The following is a 22,226-nucleotide window of genomic DNA, read 5'->3' on the forward strand; positions in this document are numbered from 1 at the left end:
TCACTCACACACACTCACAGACTCAGGATTAACATAAACATAGTTCCTGTTACTTACAAACAACTTGATGTACAATTTTTTTCTCACTTTCGCTCTGATTGGCACCATTACCAAAAGACAAACGGTACGCTGCTGGGGGGTGTGGCGAGTGGGACGGTCTCAGTACTTACGTGTGGGGCGGTAAGGAGAGGTGAGGAGGATATGGCAGCGGAGGAGCGGGCCTGTAGGCGGGCTGGGCTGGAAGGGGGCATGGAGCGGGGGCTCTGGGATCCATCACTGTCACTGCCATGGCTGCTGGGAGGGGTGGGGGGGAGCTGCAGCTGATCATCTGTGTGTGTGTGGGGGGAGGGGGGGGGGGGGGGGGCAGGGGGCAGAAAATAGGGTTCCAATGGTTATGAAATGCATCACTTGCAACATGACCCATATGCTCAAAGCCTCTGCCCATCTAACCTCATGATGATATACAGTCCCTGTATAATGAGACAGAGGGGACAAAAGTCTGACTTCATCTGTCGTGTGGGATCGAGCTGAAAATAGTTCATTTAACTTAAACAGTGGAGAGCAGCGGTGCAAATCCAAGACCTCATAAAACGGTCAGTTTTGCCAAGACATCCATAATTAAAATGGCAAATGACTTCCTGGACAGAGTCAGTTCAAACATAGAGACAGCTTAATTCCAGTAAGTAAGGCAGCCAGTGCCTGCTCTTATTTTTATTGCTTGATCCCATCCACTCTTCAGCAGTAGCCTCTGTGTAAGTATCTGAACGGAGCTCAGACAGGGATGGGGTGAGGACTGTGTTTTCTTAAGATATCTGTGCCAGGCAGAATTTCCCCCAACATAGTTCCCAAACACCAGGCCATACCCATGCTGGTATGACCCTTGGATTTAGTTTGGTGTGAGTCCAGAGTACACAGGACCCAGGTTTTATTCTGTTATTACTGGAAAGGGAGGCGAAGAATGGGAGAAAATGGACTTTGTCAAAGGCAGAGGCAGACACAATGCAGACGTTATTGTTCAGACTGCGCTCTGCGAAGGGAGGCACGGCTAGACTGGACATGTGGTGCTGCTGGCCTGTGGTTATTGAACATAAGATTTATGGTCAACCAGATGGGATTCAGTCTTATATGGAGGTATTCCTCTGCATCATGAAGGCCATCTCTGCAACCCCTGAACCAGTAAAAGTGTCTCTTTAACCGGGATACTGGAATCTGCAGGCTGGTGGCTGAACAGGTCCAGCTGCGTCTCTACAGGTGTATCTGGTCAGTTCTATCTTCTACTCCAGTTGAATCCCTCTGTAGGTGAGGGTAGTCCTTCCCTGTCTCTCTGATACACTCTTTAAAAGGATTGGGCAATCTGGTGCTCCAGACAGAAATATTGAAAAGCGAAATGCAAGATAGTATCTTGGTACATCAAAAAAGGCATTAGTGTGCAGAACAGAAAATATTGCCATTCTTGAGGAAGGGATAGAAAAAGAGAGGGAAGAGAATCTTACTTAGCTGGTTTGATCAACACCGAAAAAAATGAGAGCACTTAATCACCAGCACCACTACTCTAATAATATACTTTCAGATTAGAGTCTCAGTTGGCTTCTTCCGCCTAACTTCATTAGCAATTAGATCAGAAAATACTACATGAATGAACAGAGGCATTCTCGTCCTGTATGTGTAAGCGAAAAATGGAAAAAGAAAAGCTAGCAGGTTATAATTGGAAACACTTCATATCTGAAATGAGCCATCACTAATAGTGTTTCATAGTGAAATACCTATTAGGGAAAGAACACATTATACATCATTATGTGTCACACTTGCTTGCAGTAATTGCTATTCCTATCTACCACAGCCTAGCCATTCACTTTAACAAAGATGGACTAATTCAGCTGAATAAGAGAGAGATAGAACATGCCGGAGAAAGAACATGCCGACCACTGTCTGGAAGAATGGTGTGTCATCGGGAATACACTGTAGTGAGTCACTGTGACGCACGCTGCCATGTCAGGTTTTTCTACCCCCCCCCCCCCCCCCCCCCCCCCCCCGTGTAAATAACACACTCGTAGAAAGGTATTATGGCGGAATCAACTGGAGGTTGACACCTGCACATACCTTTAAGATGAGAGGTGGGGTCTCTGAGTGTGTAAAGGTCTCAGAAGAAACGGAGGCATCTCAATAATTGAATGAATGGCAACTTAAAATCCAAGCTTTCTTAGAACAGCTGGATACATAAGCCCTTGAGGATGTTTGAATGCCTTAATGTCATCTTGCTTATTGTCATGGTTCTCACCTGAAGGGATGTTGAGGAACTGGTTGACCTCTCTGGGTTCATCTTTGATTGCAGGTGTGGGGTTGAGGTTCAACTCTTTGGAGCCCTGGAATAAGAGTATTATGAAGAGCTTAGTATTTGTATAGGACAAGAGACATTCCAAGTGGTTCTGACAGTAAACACATCTGAAGACAGTTCAAAACTATTTATATAACTGAAGAAAGGGAATCCATCTACACCAATGGTTCTTGGAAGGGATCCAACTGAGGACCATGTAGCCAGGACACTCACCATTTGAGACTCAAAATAGAGTTCATTCTTACAGCTGGAACAAATCGGATGACCATGCCCTAATCCTAAATATTCACAGAACTTTAAATATGCTATGAATTTGAAGATGTTCAAACTTAAAGAACTCTTGTGAAAAGGAACGGTACTGTAGTAATGTGTGCTGGGCTACAGGCCTGGTAACCAGTGATAACTGGTAATAGCTGTGCTGGGGTTCACATCTGACTGCTAAGCCCCACCTCAGCCCCACAAACCATGAATTACTTCCATGGACAATGAGGCATGAGTCACCGTGCTGGTCCTGTAGGGGTGCACTGTGTGAATGGTTTATTTCCTCCACTTACAAACTCAGTTTCTTTTCCTTTTAATAATCACATTTTGACCTACATTTTGTGTCAAAAATGTGATTTTAGATTGCCGTTCCAGCCAGACACTAGACTCCAAATTCCAAATTCATAGATGTCCTTCAAACAGCTCAAGTTTTAGTCGAAGAGGAGAAAGCCAGGAGAGATCCCTATGGCTTATAAAGAGGCTTAGTCTTCCATAGCTCTTGACACGCAGGAAAAATGCTTTCCCTGGTAATGGATCAGGATAAGTTCTAGGTGATAGTTTCTATGGCTGCAGTTTCTTACTGTGTCCCCCGATGAGCTCCTGTGAGGTGGTGGGGCGAGATTGAGAGGCTGGAAGCATGAGTTCCCCATGGAGGGGACTGTAGAGGAAGGCTCTGCCTGTTGATCAGGCTCCTGCTTTACCAGGATGGCCGTCAGGTCCTGGCTGAAAGACCACATTCCTTCAAACTCTGGGGAGAAGAAAAAGAAGACGTGGTAAACTAATTAGTTGTATGTCTCAAGGGATATCATTACATAACTAGTACTCTACATGAAGTAGAGTATCAAACCAAGAAGCCCCCCTGTGTATTTCAAAGGGACACCTTGGGATACTACTAGAGGGGAGCAAGATTGGGTGACAGATCAGTGTAGATTAAAGCAGCAGGTGTGACGCACATCTACAGAATGGATGCTCTTTATGGTCCAGGGCTAACGCGAAGCAGCTGATTGTGAAAGCCAATAGCTTCAACTTTGAGGACTTTCTGCCTCCGAAATGAGTTTCCTCCTCCTTTAATAACCTCTGTGAAGATGGCAAACAGTGAGAGGCCAGTGAGTACAAAGCCCTCTCCTGAAGAGGGGCCGTCCTGCAGTTTCAAAGTCAGAAGTAAAAGCACTCACAACCAGTGGTCCTCGTTAGCAGCCTGGTTTTTTTCCCCTCATTTGTTTGCTGGCACCCTGATTGGATCGATAAAACATTACAGAGGCTTATAAAAAAGGTAGTAAGCAAGCTTTCAAGTTGTGCTCCTTAACAGAAGACAGGTTGGGGTGTGGGCGAGATTCCCATGGCGAGGAGGGGAAAGGGAGCAGTGGGAGACTGATTACGGTGAGGGTGTAAATCCCTCCCCCACTGGGGTTTTATGTCCACAGACTTTACCCCATGGGGGAAACCCGAAGTGGCGTCAAAATCTTCAATCCACCCAGAAAAGTCTACTGTATTGGCAACCTTGGCAACATACTAAATTGTCCACAAGGAATAGATTACATTTTTACTTTGCCAAACACAATAAAATAATGGACTGTAAGATGAGTGAATTATTGCAAATACTTATTTTACGGTCGTAACAACTTTCTCTTGGATTCTACATCAATAAGTCATGGCTTGCAATATATTATGATAAGGCCTTGGCTTTTCTATGGGAAGATTCAATCGGGGAAGCAACAGGATGCACTGAATGAATGCGACCAAGGACACCACCAACTCTAATTGGCATGTCATCACAAATAATTAATGCAAACCAACAGCACATCCAGGTCATTTTATGTACAGTATCTAGACAGTAGCTCACATCTCATGGGATGTCATGGCTTCAGCCTGCACATACCCATGAGAACATGTGTTGTGGCCTTGAGGAAGAATCGGGGTTGCCTTTGAAGTTTACAGGCAGGTCAGTACAGTTAGTCGGACTCCCCTCACTCAGCATCTGAGTGGATTGGTGCAAGGCCTGGGAGCTCATTAGCCAGGCTATGAGAGGGGATGGCAGTTTTATCTTCACACATTACACCTAGGTGGAGAGCAGTAAAGCAGCTAGACACTCCCTTTTAACAGCCAACCTCTTTAAAAATGGGCATGTTACAGTGATTGGGGCAAAGGGGATTGGGAATCAAATCTGCGTTGGCAGCAGGGCTCTCTGGGTGCCTCTGCTCTGTCGACAGTTTGTGAACTTGACTGCTATGGTAGTGCTGTGCATCTACATGCACACTTTCATGTTGACATTCAGTGAAAGGAATGTGTGTGGCTCGATCCCATATGAATCGATTTCATTAGATTCCATCCATTTGTGGATTCCATCCATTGTTCCATACACCTTACTGGGGATCCCTGTATACTTTTTGGGGCCAGTGATTTAACAGTGATTTCCACGTGTGAGACTGTGGTTTTTAACACACTGTTTAGTCCGATGTTATGCATTCAGTCTACCCTAAGCCTTGTGACGCAACCGTTTCTAAGAGCCAAGGCAGTTGTCCGTGGCTCTCAGAATAGGTTGCCCCCCCCTCCCCCTCCCCCCCCACCCCCAAGCAGATCCCCCTTTCTTTCTTTTTTTTTAACTTATGGCTCTTCTTTTCCCTGGCCCCAAGCACAAGGGAAATAAAGGAGAAACATTTGCAGCTTGGAGTCATTGCAAGGGCTGCAGAAGCCACATGATGTGTGTGTGTTTGTGTGTGTGTTGGCTGACTGCCTGGAATTCCCTGACTTGCTTCCTTGATTCCTCCAGGGTGGGCAGGGCTTGGCTGGGAGTGTACTATGTGAGCTCGGCTCCTTGGATGGGTTCTCTGTGCGGCACAGGAGCGTCAGGAGATAGGGCAGGAGCGGAGAGCGCGGATACAGATCTGATACAGCTATTCTAGTGACGTAGGACTGACACTACTATCAAACTATAGACAGTGTACACCTAGCAGTCGTGTCGGTGGAGCTCTTGTTTTTGTCCTGAAGTAACATTTAGCCAAGGCATTGTGCTGTAGATGTATTGCTTCTTGTTAATTTTGGTCAAAGCATCAATAAATTGCCAATTAGCTTCACCATAATAAGGTGTGTGGGTTTCCGAGAGAAGGATAACCTACTGATGAACAAGATCAAAGAAGAAGGACCAAAAATAATGCTTTTCATACCTGCTTCCTCATCCATTTTGATGGACATGGAGGGGCTCTGGGGGGCCGAGTCTCCGCTCAGGGAGTAGCTGTGTTCTTGCTGGATGTCAGGGTTGGGTGGGTCCATCTCCATGTCCAACAGTGGGTTCCTGTCGGCCAGGAGGTGGTCATCAAAGAAGCTGCTGAACAGCTCGTTGGAGAAGTCCTCCATCTGCTCCGAGAAGTGCTGCAAAACAAAATCACCAACAAAACAGTCATCGCATCAGACCGCCTTTAATCAGAAAATCATGTCAATCGAATCTCATACCAGAATATACAAATGTAGACCTGCTCTTGGAAGTATGAGTCGTACCATTTCACACATGCAGTCCTTGGGTTCTATGCATTAGGGCACCAGTGTCTGCTTCAGTTTTTCCACTACTTTAGTTTAGCTAGCAGACAGTGAGTCACTGCTGGTGTGCAGAATCAGAACAGCTCTATTAAAATCCCTAGGGACACAGTCTGGTACTCTGGCTGTAGTGTTCTAGATAACCCCTGTATTCCACATCACATCACAGACCAGTTCACATTCACTTTCTCTACACTCCTCCTCCTCTCAAACCAGCTATGCCTAATGAATCCCAACAACACATACCACTAATTACATGTCAGGCACAATGACCAACATGACTAGCTGTAATTAAAAACAGGCCAGTAGGCTCACTCGTTTTCCCAGATGTGTAACAGCTATGCTCTCAAGACTTTATATCATCCGTGATATGCAGAGGGGAAATACAATCAAGGGATTTTATATCGCTAGAGGTGTTATAAAATGCATTGTGACAACAGTAAACGTAATGTGAAGAACGCAGATTATTTCAGGCCCAGTATCTGGTTGGGGGAAAAAGCATTTAATTACAGATCAGAAATAATAGAAATGACTGTGTTAGTCAATCCAGAGCCCGAACGGCTATATGATTTGCATTGAAGGACATCACTATCGCAGACATGTTGAGACATGTTGAATCATCCTGGAAATAAGAACACTTGTGGAGATTTGTGTTTCATTTGAACATATCTACACCTTTAGTTACATCAATTGCACATAAATGCTTGCTTCTGGGTATGGCTTTTGAAGGTAGGTTGACATTAATCACAGTGAAGAGAATTCCCGAGCCACCATCACTCCAATTCTTACCAAAGTGATGAAGGTTTTTCCATGTCCCTCACCAATGTACGTAAGTTGTATACCTTTACAAGTATGAGACACGCGCAACTATTCACAGTAAAGCGACCTGTGGGGCAGTTTGTTTGCTGTAGAGGGGAGTGTCTTAGGTGTGACCTGTAACCCAGGCATGAGAGCTGCACAGCTGTCAAACAAAACACAGTGTACGCCGCCCACAGCACCAAAGACATCCCCATTTCACTACCTGCTGGGCCTCTCACACGCCTAAACATTGTGAATTCTGTGACAGGAAAACCAACACAGATCAAGCTCTGGCCATCTGTGTGTTCCCACAGAAATATCTACATTTGCTGATAGTATTTAGGCCTAACAGATGAAATGATCTTGCTAGTGGAGGTGAATCAATTCCAAACAGTACTACACATTCACCCTACTTGTCATGTTCTCATGATAAGGATATGGATAACGTGCAAGGGAGTATATAAAAGGCTCACTCTCCTTAGTTTACTCCTACATTATCTATGTACACAAAACGTAACCGGATATCAAACACCATTAAATAGAGCTGATGTGGGTTCGAGAGCAGTGTATGCTTAAAGAAAGGCACACTGGCAATACTAGATGATCCGGCTTATTTACTTGACGCAACACCACTGCCGTCAGCAGGCACACTAACGACTATGGCTGAGTGCGCAACGGGATAAACAGTCCCACCCAGACCCTTTCATCTACAGCAGGAGGTTCCTGTTGTGCACCGTGTGCGGCGGATGTGCTTGCGGCCCGAGATAATCCAGACTGAACTGAGTGATGTGTTTCACTGCCAAGCCAAGAAGAAGGTGGCCATTATGGTGGTTGGAAAAGACAAACAAAATCACAATGTGTATATTACACAGATAAATGGTTGGTTTTTGCAGGCAGCAGGCTGTAGCCACTGGCAGAATTTCCCACGCAAATTTGAAATTTGGTTTGGGGAGACAGCTCCTTTGAAAATGAACAAGCCGTTTAAAAACGAACAAATACACAAACAAATTGAAAACTATTTAATAAAGTCGACACAATATAATTTAAACGCATGCTCCCGTGGTAGAGTTTCTTGGTACTCTGGTTCAGTCTGTGATGGTGATGATGATGCAATCCCTCAAAAGTAGAGATGGAGAATTTCAGAGGCAGACAGAGGGGCCTTTTCTCCCTTGTGGCACTTAAATAGTCTTTTAAAGAGACCCAATTACTGAATTTGGGTCATACTTGGGACGGAGTAAAAATAACATTACACTTTTTCTTGGTGGAGTTACTATGACGATTGTTTGCACATGAACCCACTAGAAATGTAAGCCGGAAAGCCAAAAAGATCACAGATTCTTTGGGAGTTGCCCCTCATATGACATTTTCTCTAGATTGCTAATTATGTTTTGGCTAGAGCACCAGACAGCAGGCTTTGAAGTACACCAAGTCATACCAGGGCGGTACTTGCATGCATAATGACTGAGGAAATATTTTAATTCTCCGCTTAGAATGAGACAGAGAAAGCTTGCTTTTTGAACAGCAAACAGGTAATGAGAATTCATTATAGTTTTGGCACTCAAGTTCTTCTCTCGTCTATCATTTTAGTGGCGATGATGGCAGACAATAATTACAGAGGTCTGTCAGAATGGGATGGGAAGAGAAACACACTTGAGGGAAACATATCTTCCCTGTCTGGGGTGGAGAAAAGACCCTTTCTGCTACCCCAGATGTTCCCTCAGCCCTCGCCGGCCCATCTCTCCAGCTGGGGCAGCTGGTACAGGTCTGGACAGACAGGAAGCCCCATAGAGGGGGAAGGGCTGCTGGGTGCTACTCTTTCTGGAAGACCTCTCATTAAAACTCTCTGTGGCTGAGAGAGAGGAAGATAGACCACTATGCTATAGGGAACCGAAGAGGTTAAAATGTTCCAGAGCAACTCGACTCCCTACTCTACATCACTGCCTGAGCAATCAGGCTCCAGAGCATTGTCTGTGCAGATACCTAGTAGCCCGTTTAAACGCTTTGCCCTTTAAAGCCAACTATGATAATAGATGCCAAAAATGTTAGCACCACTGCAGTTATGGATTTGGAAACCAAATATTGTATTTTTAGAAACCACAGGCACAGGGATAAATGTACAGATTTCTTGGGAGTATTGTACTAACTGTGATTGGAAACAAGGAAAGTGTTTTGTTTGGCTTGTTCAGAAGGGGTGGAAAGTTACCATATCTATCTGAAACAATCTAGACATTCTACCACACACTAAATAAGCCCTATAAGCCTACCCTCTTGTCATTGAAGTGGTGCTAGTATTCCTAGCAAGACATAATCATATCAAGTATTGCACTCTCTCCTGGCACACAGTATCACATTTGGTGAAAAGAAAGCATAAATAAATGTCTATGCAGTAGACATAGTAAACGCTGCACTGAAGTCAAGCAGCTCATAGTAATACCAATGTGCTTCTCAGCATTGCTTGTGGTGATACAAATACTATGTCAGCTCTGTGACCAATCAGAGCAACGCATGCAAATTAGCCAGGCGCTTGCAGAAGGAAAACTGGAGTGCAAGGTTCGCATGGAGAAGCTCAGCAGCAGGAGAAAATGTGCGTTTGTAAAAGGAAAAATAAATCGGCCAATAAAAGTTTGGGCCGGGGACCCAAGCCAAGAAAGCTGCTAGACTCTCAGATCTGCAGGAATGGCTGTTATGCAGTTCAATTGTGGCCGCTCTGTGGAGATTTGCCCTTGTTGCTGTGAGAAGATGAAGAATCAAAGCAGCAGTTAATACAGTTTGTTCTTATAAGAACAATTATTATTTGAAGAATTGTGCTTAAGGATGCAGTTAAAAAACTGAAAATCAACAGAAAAGATGAGCACAATATGACTGTTATGATCTGGACTATGTTAAGTTCGACATACAGGAAGACTATCTAGAGGACACGCGCTACATTAGTACAAGCGAGGAGGAAATTACAAGCGAAAAGCGTGCGCGTTCAAATCAGCTGTGATCCGTAAAGTTTTGACAGCTTGACCTAATCTGACCTCCCATTGAAAACCTCTTAAGTTGCGTGCAAACATTAGGACTTGAGACTGCTGCATCCAAATGTTCACATCTGCAACTTTAAGGGCCTGGTCACATGCCTTCGCTTGTCACATTGCCGCTGGCTCCCAAATTGGACCAGATGCTGCAAGATGAGCCTGATTTGCGTCTGATGCTTTTAACGACTTACAATTGATGTGCATAATGCTAAAGCGTACACACCTGAAGCCCTTAGGATAAAGGTACAGGGAGGTTTTTAATGTGTCCCTTGATTCTCACCTACTACCTGCTGTTTGGGGAAGACATTTGGAAGTAGCACTTCCGTTTAAAATCAGAATTACAACGATCTCCAACGAAACGACATATGTGTAATAGACACAATTTACATACTGCTTGACATACTGTATTACGCGTGTAATCACTGGTATTTCCAAAGCTCTCAAATCAACCAGACTTGACACTCACTGACTCCTGCTCCTCACTGAGTCCAACATTTCATTTATTCATCTAGTGTTGAGGCAGCAGTCAGAAGTCCCATGGCCTGAATTTCCCTCTGCATGAGCAGCGAGGGAGCACCCTAAAGTATAGAGTAGACCTATGAGCTCCCATCCCCCACGTTCCCTGAGTGGAAAGGCCTGGTTTCTTCATTCCAGTGCAGATGCTTTCTTTAGCAAGCAGAGAGGTTTGAAAACCACAACCACTAGAGACAGGCTTCTGTGTCACACTCTGACTGGTTTCCTGACCTTTAAGGGATTGTTTGGATCCATGTAGAGTCTGTGATAGATTAGAGGAAGCCCAGAAAATATTATTGTTGAGGGGGGATCACCTTCTCACTGAAGCTCCAGGGTCCTGAGAGTCTGGAGTTCTACTTTGCTGTGGCATCTGTGGCCAACCAAATGGACTGCAAAACTCAAGTCACTTTTAATCACTTCTCAATATTATCTTCAGCTTGCAACCTCACAGTCCCAACCATTCCCTCTCTGACTGTTTGTCCCCAATTTCCTGTGCTCAGCTTGGTCCTGCAGTCTGTAATTTAGTTGCTGCTTTTCCCATTGACTCCCGCTCAAGACGATGACAATTTCTCACAGCCAGTTGCACTTCCTGAGACTAATAATGGACCTTAGTACACTTAATTGACTAGTCTGAACTTCAAGTACTATCTTCTTAAAAAAACTTATTTGGGATCGGTGTCCTGTCCACGGGACGGTTGAGCTAACATAAGCTAATGCGATTAGCATGAGGTTGTAAGTAACAAGAACATTTCCCAGGACATAGACATATCTGATATTGGCAGAAATGTTAAATTCTTGTTAATCTCACTGCACTGTCCAATTTACAGTAGCTATTACAGTGAAATAATACCATGCTATTGTTTGAGGAGAGTGCAGAATTCTGAACATGAAAAGGCACATTTGGGCAGCCTTGATACAAAATCTGGAACAGAAATGCAATGGTTCATTGGATCAGTCTAAAACTTTGCACATACACTGCTGCCATCTAGTGGCCACAATCTAAATTGCACCTGGGCTGGAATAATACATTATGGCCTTTCTCTTGCGTTTCAAAGATGATGTTACAAAAAAATACAAAAGAACGGTTATTTTTTCTTTGTATTATCTTTTACCAGATCTATTGTGTTATATTCTCCTACATTACTTTCACATTTCCACAACCTTCAAAGTGTTTCCTTTCAAATGGTACCAAGAATATGCATATTCTTGCTTCAGGACCTGAGCTACAGGCAGTTAGATTTGGGTATGTCATTTTAGGCGAAAATTGAAAAAAAGGGGAGGATCCCCACCATTGGAAGCTTTGAAAGAATTTACAGCCTTGTTCCAGCAAAGGTTAACACCAGTCTACAATGTTGACTTGGTCTGAGAGAACCAGCGAGGCAAGGTATGAATGAACTGTGGTTGAAATGGGTCAGGGAACAGGAATCCAACTGTTATATTTGAATCCAATTCATATCAGTATGACAGTCATTCAAAGGTGACTAACCTGTGGCTAACCTGTATCCCCGAACATTGTGACTAACCTGTCACATTGTGACCTACCTGTGACTAACCTGTCACATTGTGACTAACCTGTAACTAACCTGTATCCCCGCACATTGACTCAGTAACAGTTCCCCCTGTATATAGCCTCGTTATTGTTATTTTATTGTGTTACTTTTTATAACTTTTTACTTTTGTTTATTTTGTAAATATTTTCTTAATTTCTTGAACTGCACTGTTTGCTAAGGGCTTGTAAAGTAAGTATTTCACGGTAAGGTCTACACATCACTAATTGAATTAATTTGGTTGCTTATATGGAAAGTGGATTTTCAGACAGGTTTTGTCTGACAGGTATAGCCAGTCCTACTGCTCCAATAGAGATGTGTAGGTGGATATGACAAAAAGACTTGCCTAGAACTGTCCCTGCTATGTCTCCTGAAAGCCTCTCCCCGAAATCTATCCCTGAAAGCTCCATCCTAACAATGTGTTCCAGATTAAGTCTGGCTTCTTCTGTTCTGCTGTTTCATTTACAGAGCTGGTTGCCAGAGACTTCAACAGAGGACTGATTTACAGACTGAGAAAACTGCCCACCAGCCTTTCATACAAAATAAAATAGATTAATTATACATATCTACTCAATAAGCCAAACAACTCACAGCTCCATTTAGTACCATTTCGGTTAGTCGGAAACCATCCAAGGATAACATTCATAAGGTGACCTAAAAATGTCATACCAGTGTGAAAATAACCTGCAACAGATTGATACAATGCTGCAGATATATGACTCTTTGTAAGCTTGGAGGATGGGTGGGTACTTCAACTACAATGGGCATTATCCTCTTATTACAAGATGATAAACAAAGTGATACCTTCAAGGAAGTGATGAGAAGGAAATGGGTGAAGGAAATACTCATGTCGATATAAGATAAAGTACATGAGAACTTCCCTGAAAACAGGCTATAGGCTCACCAGAACTTGGTCCAGTTCAAAATTTGTGGAAGCTCCTATTACTCAGATGTTGAAATCAATATACTATTTCGGAAAGGCCCATAATATAGCTGGAGGCTCTATAATGTAATCTATTTCAAATGAATATTGATAGAAACCACATAATGTCTAGTTCTAAGATGTTCTATAATTCACATTTTCATGGGCCTACAGATTTGTTTTTCTTCTAAGAGCAATAGACATGGGCACGCTTTTAAAAAAAAAAACAAGAATTACCGGCATTTTTAACAATTCAGTGAGGACAATATAAGAGACACGCACCATCACCAAAGATAAAACACTAACTGGTTTGACAGTACATGCTTTCTAAATTGATCACAGCCTGCAACTACCACAGGTTAGAGCTTATTTCCAGGGTGTGTGCTCTGCACTTGACTGAAAGGCACCACCACGCCTTTGATATTCACCTCAGAGACAAAGTTGAAGGGCTGATACTCGCTAGCACCTTGAACGCTTATTAATCTTTCTCATGACATCTTAGTTTGTCACGTATCTCTTTATTGATCCTTCCATGACAGACACACATCAGTATTAGAGGTCGACCGATTATGATTTTTCAGCGCCGATACCGATACCGATTATTGGAGGGCCAAAAAAATCCGATACCGGTTATTCAGCCGAATTTTAAAATGTATTTGTAATAATGACAATTACAACAATACTGAATGAACACTTATTTTAACTTAATATAATACATCAATAAAATCAATTTAGCCTCAAATAAATAATGAAACATGTTCAATTTGGTTTAAATAATGCAAAAACAAAGTGTTGGAGAAGAAAGTAAAAGTGCAGTATGTGCCATGTAAGAAAGCTAACGTTTAAGATCCTTGCTCAGAACATGAGAACATATGAAAGCTGGTGGTTCCTTCAATATTCCCAGGTAAGAAGTTTTAGGGTGTAATTATTATAGGAATTATAGGACAATTTCTCTCTATACCATTTGTATTTCATGAACCTTTGACTATTGGATGTTCTTATAGGCACTTTAGTATTGCCAGTGTAACAGTATAGCTTCCGTCCCTCTCCTCGCCCCATACCTGGGCTCGAACCAGGAACACATCGACAGCAGCCACCCTCGAAGCATCGTTACCCATCGCTCCACAAAAGCCGCGGAGCAAGGGGAACAACAACTCCAAGTCTCAGAGCGAGTGACGTTTGAAACGCTATTAGCACGCACCCCACTAACTAGCTAGCCATTTCACATCGGTTACACCAGCCTAATCTCGGGAGTTGATAGGCTTGAAGTCATAAACTGCAGAGCTGCTGGCAAAACGCACAAAAGTGCTGTTTGAATGAATGCTTACAAGCCTGCTGGTGCCTACCATCGCTCAGTCAGACTGCTCTATCAAATCATAGACTTAGTTATAACATGATAACACACAGAAATATGAGCCTTAGGTCATTAATATGGTCGAATCCGGAAACTATCATCTCGAAAACAAGACGTTTATTCTTTCAGTGAAATATGGAACCGTTCCGTATTTTATCTAACGGGTGGCATCCATAAGTCTAAATATTCCTGTAACATTGCACAGCCTTCAATGTTATGTCATAATTACGTACAATTCTGGAAAATTAGGCGGCCCAAACTGTTGCATGCAATGAATGCAAGAGAAGTGACACAATTTCACCTGGTTAATATTGCTAACCTGGATTTCTTTTAGCTAAATATGCAGGTTTAAAAATATATACTTCTGTGTATTGATTTTAAGAAAGGCATTGATGGTTATGGTTAGGTACACATTGGAGCAACGATATGCACCGCATCGATTATATGCAACGCAGGACACGTTAGATAAACTAGTAATATCATCAACCATGTGTAGTTAACTAGTGATTATGATTGATTGATTGTTTTTTATAAGATAAGTTTAATGCTAGCTAGCAACTTACCTTGGCTTCGTACTGCATTCGCGTAACAGGCAGTCTCCTCGTGGAGTGCAATGTAATCAGGTGGTTAGAGCATTGGACTAGTTAACTGTAAGGTTGCAAGATTGAATCCCCGAGCTGACAAGGTAAAAATGTCGTTCTGCCCCTGAACAAGGCAGTTAACCCACTGTTCCTAGGCCGTCATTGAAAATAAGAATGTGTTCTTAACTGACTTGCCTAGTTAAATAAAGATTAAATAAAGGTGTAAAAATGTAAAAAATAAATATTTTTAAAAATCAGCCAAATCGGTGTCCAAAAATACCGATTTCCGATTGTTATGAAAACCTGAAATCGGCCATAATTAAATCGGCCATTCCGATTAATCGGTCGACCTCTAATCAGTATATACCAGGGCTGCCCAACCCTCTTCCTGGAGATCTACTGTCCTGTAGGTATTCAGTCCAACCCTAATTTAGCAGTTCTGATTCAACTACTTAAGGTCTTGTTGAGCAGCTAATTAGTAGAATCAGGTGTGTTAAATTAGGGTTGGACTGAAAAGCCATAGGATGGTAGTTCTCCAGGAAGAGGGTTGGACAGCCCTGGTATATACAGTACAGTGCCTTCAAAAAGTATTCATACCCTTAGATTTTTTCAAATTGGGATTAAAATGGATTTAATTGTCTTTTTTTGTCAAATATCTACACAATGTCTCTGCAATGTCTCTGCAATGTCAGAGTGGAAGAAAAATTCCCCCAAAAATATTTTTCATAGAAAATAAAATATTAATATATTTTGATTAGATTAGTATTCAACCCCTTACATGTTGGAATCATATTTGGCAGAGATTACAGCTGTGTTTTTCCTGGGTAAGTCTCTAAGAGCTTTGCAAACTTGGATTGTACAATATTTGCCCATTATTCTTATATTTTTCTTTCAAGCTCTGTCAATTTGGTTGTTGATCATTGCTAGACAGCCATTTTCAAGTCTTGCCATAGATTTTAAGCCGATTTAAGTCAAAACTGTAACTAGGCCACAAATTCAATGTCCTCTTGATTTAAGCAACGTAGGCTGCAATAAAACTAATCACTGACTGATACACTATTATATACTAGCATTTAGTCTGAATTCATTCAATGCTTGATTGATAGCAGAGGGTATCAATCAAACTACCTCCCCTCACACCTGATCAAGTTATAGAGTAGAATCACCTTATTGACCACTTGAAAGTGGAAGTCTGTAGCAGGGGTTTACGCTCCTTAGCGGAGAACACATGTAGCAGAAAGTGTCAATGATTGTGAAGAACTAGAGCCAGTGGCCTGCCATTTTGGTAGACTGGTTTCTTTTGCATGCATACAGGAATTTTCTAAATATTACATAACTTTGTCATAGCCATCCATGATGGACTGGCTCCAAAAACAGCAGTAGAAAGCTCAGCGCAATGAGTCCCTGTAGGAACCTAGTGAGAAGGAATGCAGCTAGTTGATCCCTTTACCTCCTCCCTCTGCCAAAAACTCCTTTCCACAACCCACTCTACATTAGTGTGTCTCGACTGCAAGGCCTTGACTTGCTGGAGTTTTATGGCATGCCCAGTCACGCTCCATCACCTATGAGCAGAACTAGCTGCTGGCTTGTGTGAGACGCGGGCGTGTCGGCCAGTCACCTGCCAGCTGGGATCCCCCCTCTTCCACACAGACACACAGACACACACTTGCAGTGCAGCACTTGCAGGTGCCGTTCTATTCTGTGCATCCATATAAGTGAATATTTAACTTCTGCAGTCAACTACAGTATGCTACTGACCTTTTAGCTGATAGGAATTTCTCTTATCATTCAAATAAAGTGGGATTGAACAGACCAGCCAAATATGAAGATGACCTGTGAAGTCATTACAGGCTGTAATCCATGTAAAAGGAATGAACACCCTCTGACACATTTCTAAAAGAATATGCATCATAAGAATATGCAAATCTCCACCCATGGGCATCCTAGTTAATGTGGTCACACTCTGATCTTAAAAGCTACACAATAGCCTGCAGCTTATCTGATTTACCCACCCATGCAATTACCTAAAATGTAGGGTAAGTGCTTGGCAAGAGAGACATCAAAAGCAGCATACGAAAACTCCAAGACAGCCATTGAAATTCTAACTCCAAGCTATAAATATAAAAGTAGCACACAGAAACCTAAACAGTTGAAACCCTTAAATGACCCACCTATATTTAAACCCCCATAATAGTTGGTAAAACAAACACCGCCTATTACTTGCCTCCCCCCACCCTTCCTCCAAGGCTGTCAGTGTGTAATTTTGCTGTAATTTTTAAAGGCATAAAAGGGTTCTTTCACTTGAAGAGGCCCCGGCCTGAGCCTCATCACTTCGGGCCTACAGAGGGGCTTCAACAGAGGGCTGTGCAGGGGGAAGCAGTGGCAGACCGGTGAGGGGTGCACGCAGCACACACACAGGCCCTCATTCACACTCACACAGCACTGAGACGGCAGTCAGTTGCTAGAATCTGAACGTATTCACACTAAAGACAGACTGGTCCTCTCCTCCCTGTCGCTGTCCCCTAGAAATCCTCCAACCACAATCAAGCCATTGAGGGCCAGGGGCCAGGCTTGATACATACCCTCACAGCTGGGAGAATGTGTAGGGACATCTGGGTCTATTATAAGTCTGTCAAATCCCCCTTGACAACACCCTCATCCTCAAGTGTACCAAGCGCATGACTAGCTGAGCTGATGTGCTGATTCAATGTGAATGCCATTATGTCACATGATTTCCCATTCATCTGTGTGAAGCATTTCCAGTTACACTTCTTTATGTCCAATAGGTGTTTGGATTAGATTAAATGTTGACCCATTGGGGAGTAGTTAAAGATACAAACCACCACCACTCTCTCCTCAGAAGAATGAGTAATCATGGAACATTCAAAGCCTAATGGGATCCTTTCCAGATTGCTCACCATTTCTCCAATAGCCCATTGGTTGGTCCAGTTTTCCACCACCTAGTAACAATGATGTACTCCATCTCTTTGTGGTGGGGTTGTTAGTCTTGGTACAGTTTGACATTTTCCAGTTACATTTACTCTTGATCCCTGTGTGAAATGTGCTGAATATTTAACTTAACTAATAAATGAGGAAAATATTCTTATCGGCAGACTCAATAGCCTTGGTTTTTCTAACGACTGCCTCGCCTGGTTCACCAACTACTTTGCAGACAGAGTTCAGTGTGTTAAATCGAGGGCATGTTGTCCGGACCTCTTGCAGTCTCTATGGGGGAACCACAGGGTTCAATTCTCAGGCCGACTCTTTTCTCTGTATATATCAATGATGTCGCTCTTGCTGCGGGCGATTCCCTGATCCACCTCTACGCAGACGACACCATTCTGTATACTTCTGGCTCTTCCTTGGACACTGTGCTAACTAACCTCCAAATGAGCTTCAATGTCATACAACACTCCTTCCGTGGCCTCCAACTGCTCTTAAACGCTAGTAAAACCAAATGCATGCTTTTCAGCCGTTCGCTGCCCGCACCCGCTTGCACGACTAGCATCACCACCCTGGACAGTTCCGACCTAGAATATGTGGACAACTGTAAATACCTAGGTGTCTGGCTAGACTGTAAACTCTCCTTCCAGACTCATATTAAACATCTCCAATCCAAAATCAAATATAGAATCGGCTTTCTATTTCGCAACAAAGCCTCCTTCACTCACGCCGCCAATCTTACCCTAGTAAAACTGACTATCCTACCGATCCTCGACTTCGGGCGATGTCATCTACAAAATACCTTCCAAAACTCTACTCAGCAAACTGGATGCAGTCTATCACAGTGCCATCCATTTTGTTACCAAATCACCTTATACCACCCACCACTGCGACCTGTATGCTCTAGTCGGCTGGCCCTCGCTACATATTCGTCGCCAGACCCACTGGCTCCAGGTCATTTATAAGTCTATGCTAGGTAAAGCTCCGCCTTATCTCAGTTCACTGATAACAACACGTTCCAGCAGGTATATCTCACTGATCATCCCCAAAGCCAACACCTCATTTGGCCGCCTTTCCTTCCAGTTCCCTGCTGCCAGTGACTGGAACTAAATGCAAAAATCACTGAAGTTGGAAACTTTTATTTCCCTCACCAACTTTAAACATCAACTATCTGAGCAGCTAACCGATCGCTGCAGCTGTACATTGTCCATCTGTAAATAGCCCACCCAATCTATCTACCTCATCCCCATACTGTTTTTATTTTATTTACTTTTCTGCTCTTTTGCACACCAGTATCTCTACTTGCACATCATCATCTGCTCATTTATCACTCCAGTGTTAATCTGCTAAATTGTAATGATTCGCTCCTATGGCCTATTTATTGCCTACCTCCTCATGCCTTTTGCACACACTGTATATAGACTTTCTTTTTTCTACTCTGTCATTTACTTGTTTATTGTGTTATTGGCTTGTTTATTGTTTACTCCATGTGTAACTCTGTGTTGTTGTCTCTGTCACACTGCTTTGCTTTATCTTGGCCAGGTCGCAGTTGCAAATGAGAACTTGTTCTCAACTAGCCTACCTGGTTAAATAAAGGTTAATTTTTATTTTATTTTTTATTATCTTCAATTCGATCAGAGTCATTTATTGAGGGCCATCATAAAAGTGTGATAGTTTTCACATACGTCACAACAGTCTTTAAACGCACTGAAGCCGGATGCATGAGCAGGATCAACTCCAGCTAACACGCCCACTTTAGGTCCGGCACGATTGGGAAAGAGAATTTGCTGAATTACACAGCTGAGCAAATAAAACAGCAATAGTCTACATGCCGGCTGTTTATCTTTCGTAATCGTTGCTGACACGCATGTGACGAACCCAGCAACTTTCTCTGACGCGCATTGGATATTTGCAGTGTAGTCTCACAGTTTAATTCATCCATAAATCAGTTTATTACAGCGTAATTAACACATCTATCACAGTCGAGACAGAAGAACACTGTAGACATTGAAGCATTAATTGCATAGGATATGGGCATGCAAGCCGAATAATCTTTTTTAAAAATATTGGGAATAACAGCGACACACGATTTATGCTGCATTACAGCTTGTCAATCACTATGTGCGTAAAGATTAGTGTTGATAATATGTAGAATAGAAGAAATTACATCTGCACCTACCACATTGTTGAGAAAATCCCCTTCATTCAAATCCTCAAGGTCCAACAGGTTGGCACTGGGGAAAAGTTTATCCGGGGCAAAATTGTCCAGAATGGTGTCCATAAGTGCAATTGCTATAATTAAACTCTATGATAAAATATATTTTCACAAAAGCAATAGAAGGTAAATAGTGAAAAAATGTCGAAACCGATGACAACAGCTGTTTTAGGCTACTATGTTCTGAGCTGTCTCTTATACAACTATAATTTTGTTATGCATCCCGCGACTCAACAGGTTGTTGTGCTTATTAAGATATGATTTTAGATTTTATGTGAGTTGTTATGATGCGAGGTGTCCTCTAGTTCAATCAAATCAGTGACATCCAGCTGCGCTCTGTCTCTAAGGAACAAATCACTTGATTAATATTCATGATGGTACCATCCCACTTTCTCTGCACTCATCACCGCCTCTTTTTTTTTTTTTTTTTTAAAGAAGCAGTAGCCTCTGTATTATCTGACTCTTCTCATAGCATGTAGAGTGGCATGTAGAAAGTGCAAATCTCCAATCAAAAAAACTTCAGGTGTATCTCTGTGAAGGTCATCTCACAGCATTAGCAGTTATAACACATGTATGACAATAATGACCCCAACATGTAAAAAAAAAATCTGATAAGTTGACTGAGAACACATTCTCATTTAGAGCAATGACCTGGGGAATAGTTACAGGGGAATGAATGAGCCAATTGGAAGCTGGGGATGATTAGGTGACCATGAAGGTATGAGGGCCAGATTGGGAATTTAGCCAGGACACCAGGGTTGACACCCCTACTCTTACAATAAGTGCCATGGGATATTTAGTGACTACAGATAGTCAGGACACCTGTTTATCATCCCATCTGAAAAACAGCACCCTACACAGGGAAATGTCCCCAATCCCTGCACTGGGAATTTTTATATATTTTTTTAGACCAGAGGAAAGAGTTCCTTCTACTGACCCCCCAACACCACTTCCAGCAGCATCTGGTCTCCTATCCAATCCAGAGACCATCAAGGACCAACCCTACTTAGCTTCACAGGAAAGTCAGCATGGGATGGAAGGTGGTATGCTGCTGGATAAAAAAAAGACAGATCAATATTTACAGAATGATTACCTGGAGGAAAATAATTTTTGATTAGGCCTAGTCCCAAAAAATATTTTGCACGGACTGGCCAATAGTCTATGTTCTGTTCAGTTTGAGGAGAACGCGAAGATGAGGAAGACCGGAGGTCAACTTTGATAGATTGCTACTACTATAATTAATTTATTAAAAACAATGTTTCTCTCATGATGTATTTATCAGAGTTATTGACCCCACAATAAGCCAGATTCCAGTAACTTACATTGTGGTGCTGAAAAAAAATTGATTGGAAATGGACAACTCATGGGGCTGAAAGTAGATACATTTGAGTAGGTATAATTCATTTAAACCATCCTCACTTAATTAGACTTTACTAACAACAGGTGTGAACTAACAATTTCTTCCTATTTAAGAAATCAGGTAGGCCTACCTGTTTGACAGACACAATTAGGCTATGGACTGCTATAGCCATAGAATTGTTGGTAAATTCCTCCACCCACCATGCACTCTTTAAATAGCCTACCTCGATGTCAGTGAAAGGCTGTTAAGTTAAAACCAAGACTTGAATTGAAGGGGTATGAGATGGTATGCCATAAGCCTTCCTTTTCATTTTTACCCCTGTTTTTGTCCCCAATTTCATGATTGTGATCTTGTCTCCTTGCTGCAACTCCCCAACGGGCTCGGGAGAGTTGAAGGTCAAGTCATGCACCCTCCGAAACATGACCCGCTAAACCGCGCTTCTTAACACCCGCTCGCTTAACCAGCTGCCCCAATGTGTCGGAGGCAACACTTCAACTGAAGTCAGCCTGCAGGCGCCCGCCCCGCCACAAGGAGTTGCTAGAGCGCAATGAGTCAAGTAAAGCCCCCTCCCCTTTGCCGGTCAAACCCGCCCGACGCTGGGCCAATTGTGCGCTGCCCTATGGGACTCCAGGTCACAGCCGGTTGGGATCAAACCACAGGCTGTAGTGACGCAGCAAAACTGTGATGCAGTGCCTTAGACCGCTGCGCCACTCAGGAGGACTAATAGTCATACCTTTTATTTGAGAAAATGACAGTTAAAGATTTAAGAACATTTGGAAGAAAATGAAACGAATCCGATTAAATTCATTGATCTATAACAGTGCCTTGGTCCGCAATGCTTATGCTAGA

General features: G+C 42.8%; 1 protein-coding gene across 6 annotated transcripts in view; it reads right to left on the reverse strand.

Moving 5' to 3' along the window:
• The window catches only part of LOC110526200 (cyclic AMP-responsive element-binding protein 3-like protein 1), a 28,684-nt gene extending 8,293 nt beyond the window's left edge, over positions 1-20,391 (reverse strand). For 2 of the 6 annotated variants that reach the window (XR_016496772.1, XM_036980568.2), the window contains exons 1-5: positions 19,982-20,383; positions 5,761-5,965; positions 3,178-3,344; positions 2,279-2,363; positions 171-328 (exon numbers count right to left, since the gene is read on the reverse strand). Coding sequence is in view for 3 of the 6 variants with exons in the window: in XM_036980568.2 (XP_036836463.1) it covers positions 171-328; positions 2,279-2,363; positions 3,178-3,344; positions 5,761-5,965; positions 19,982-20,083 (717 nt within the window). In the remaining 3 variants the exon portion in view is untranslated. Of the gene's footprint in view, positions 1-170; positions 329-2,278; positions 2,364-3,177; positions 3,345-5,760; positions 5,966-6,091; positions 6,275-19,981 lie in introns of those variants that run through there. The other 4 variants (XR_016496771.1, XR_016496773.1, XM_036980567.2 and 1 more) reach the window with 4 other exon arrangements.
• Between the last annotated feature and the right edge of the window lie 1,835 nt (positions 20,392-22,226).

Source organism: Oncorhynchus mykiss, chromosome 6 (assembly GCF_057628025.1).
Source record: "Oncorhynchus mykiss isolate SJ-2025 chromosome 6, ASM5762802v1, whole genome shotgun sequence".
Classification (NCBI taxonomy): domain Eukaryota; kingdom Metazoa; phylum Chordata; class Actinopteri; order Salmoniformes; family Salmonidae; genus Oncorhynchus; species Oncorhynchus mykiss.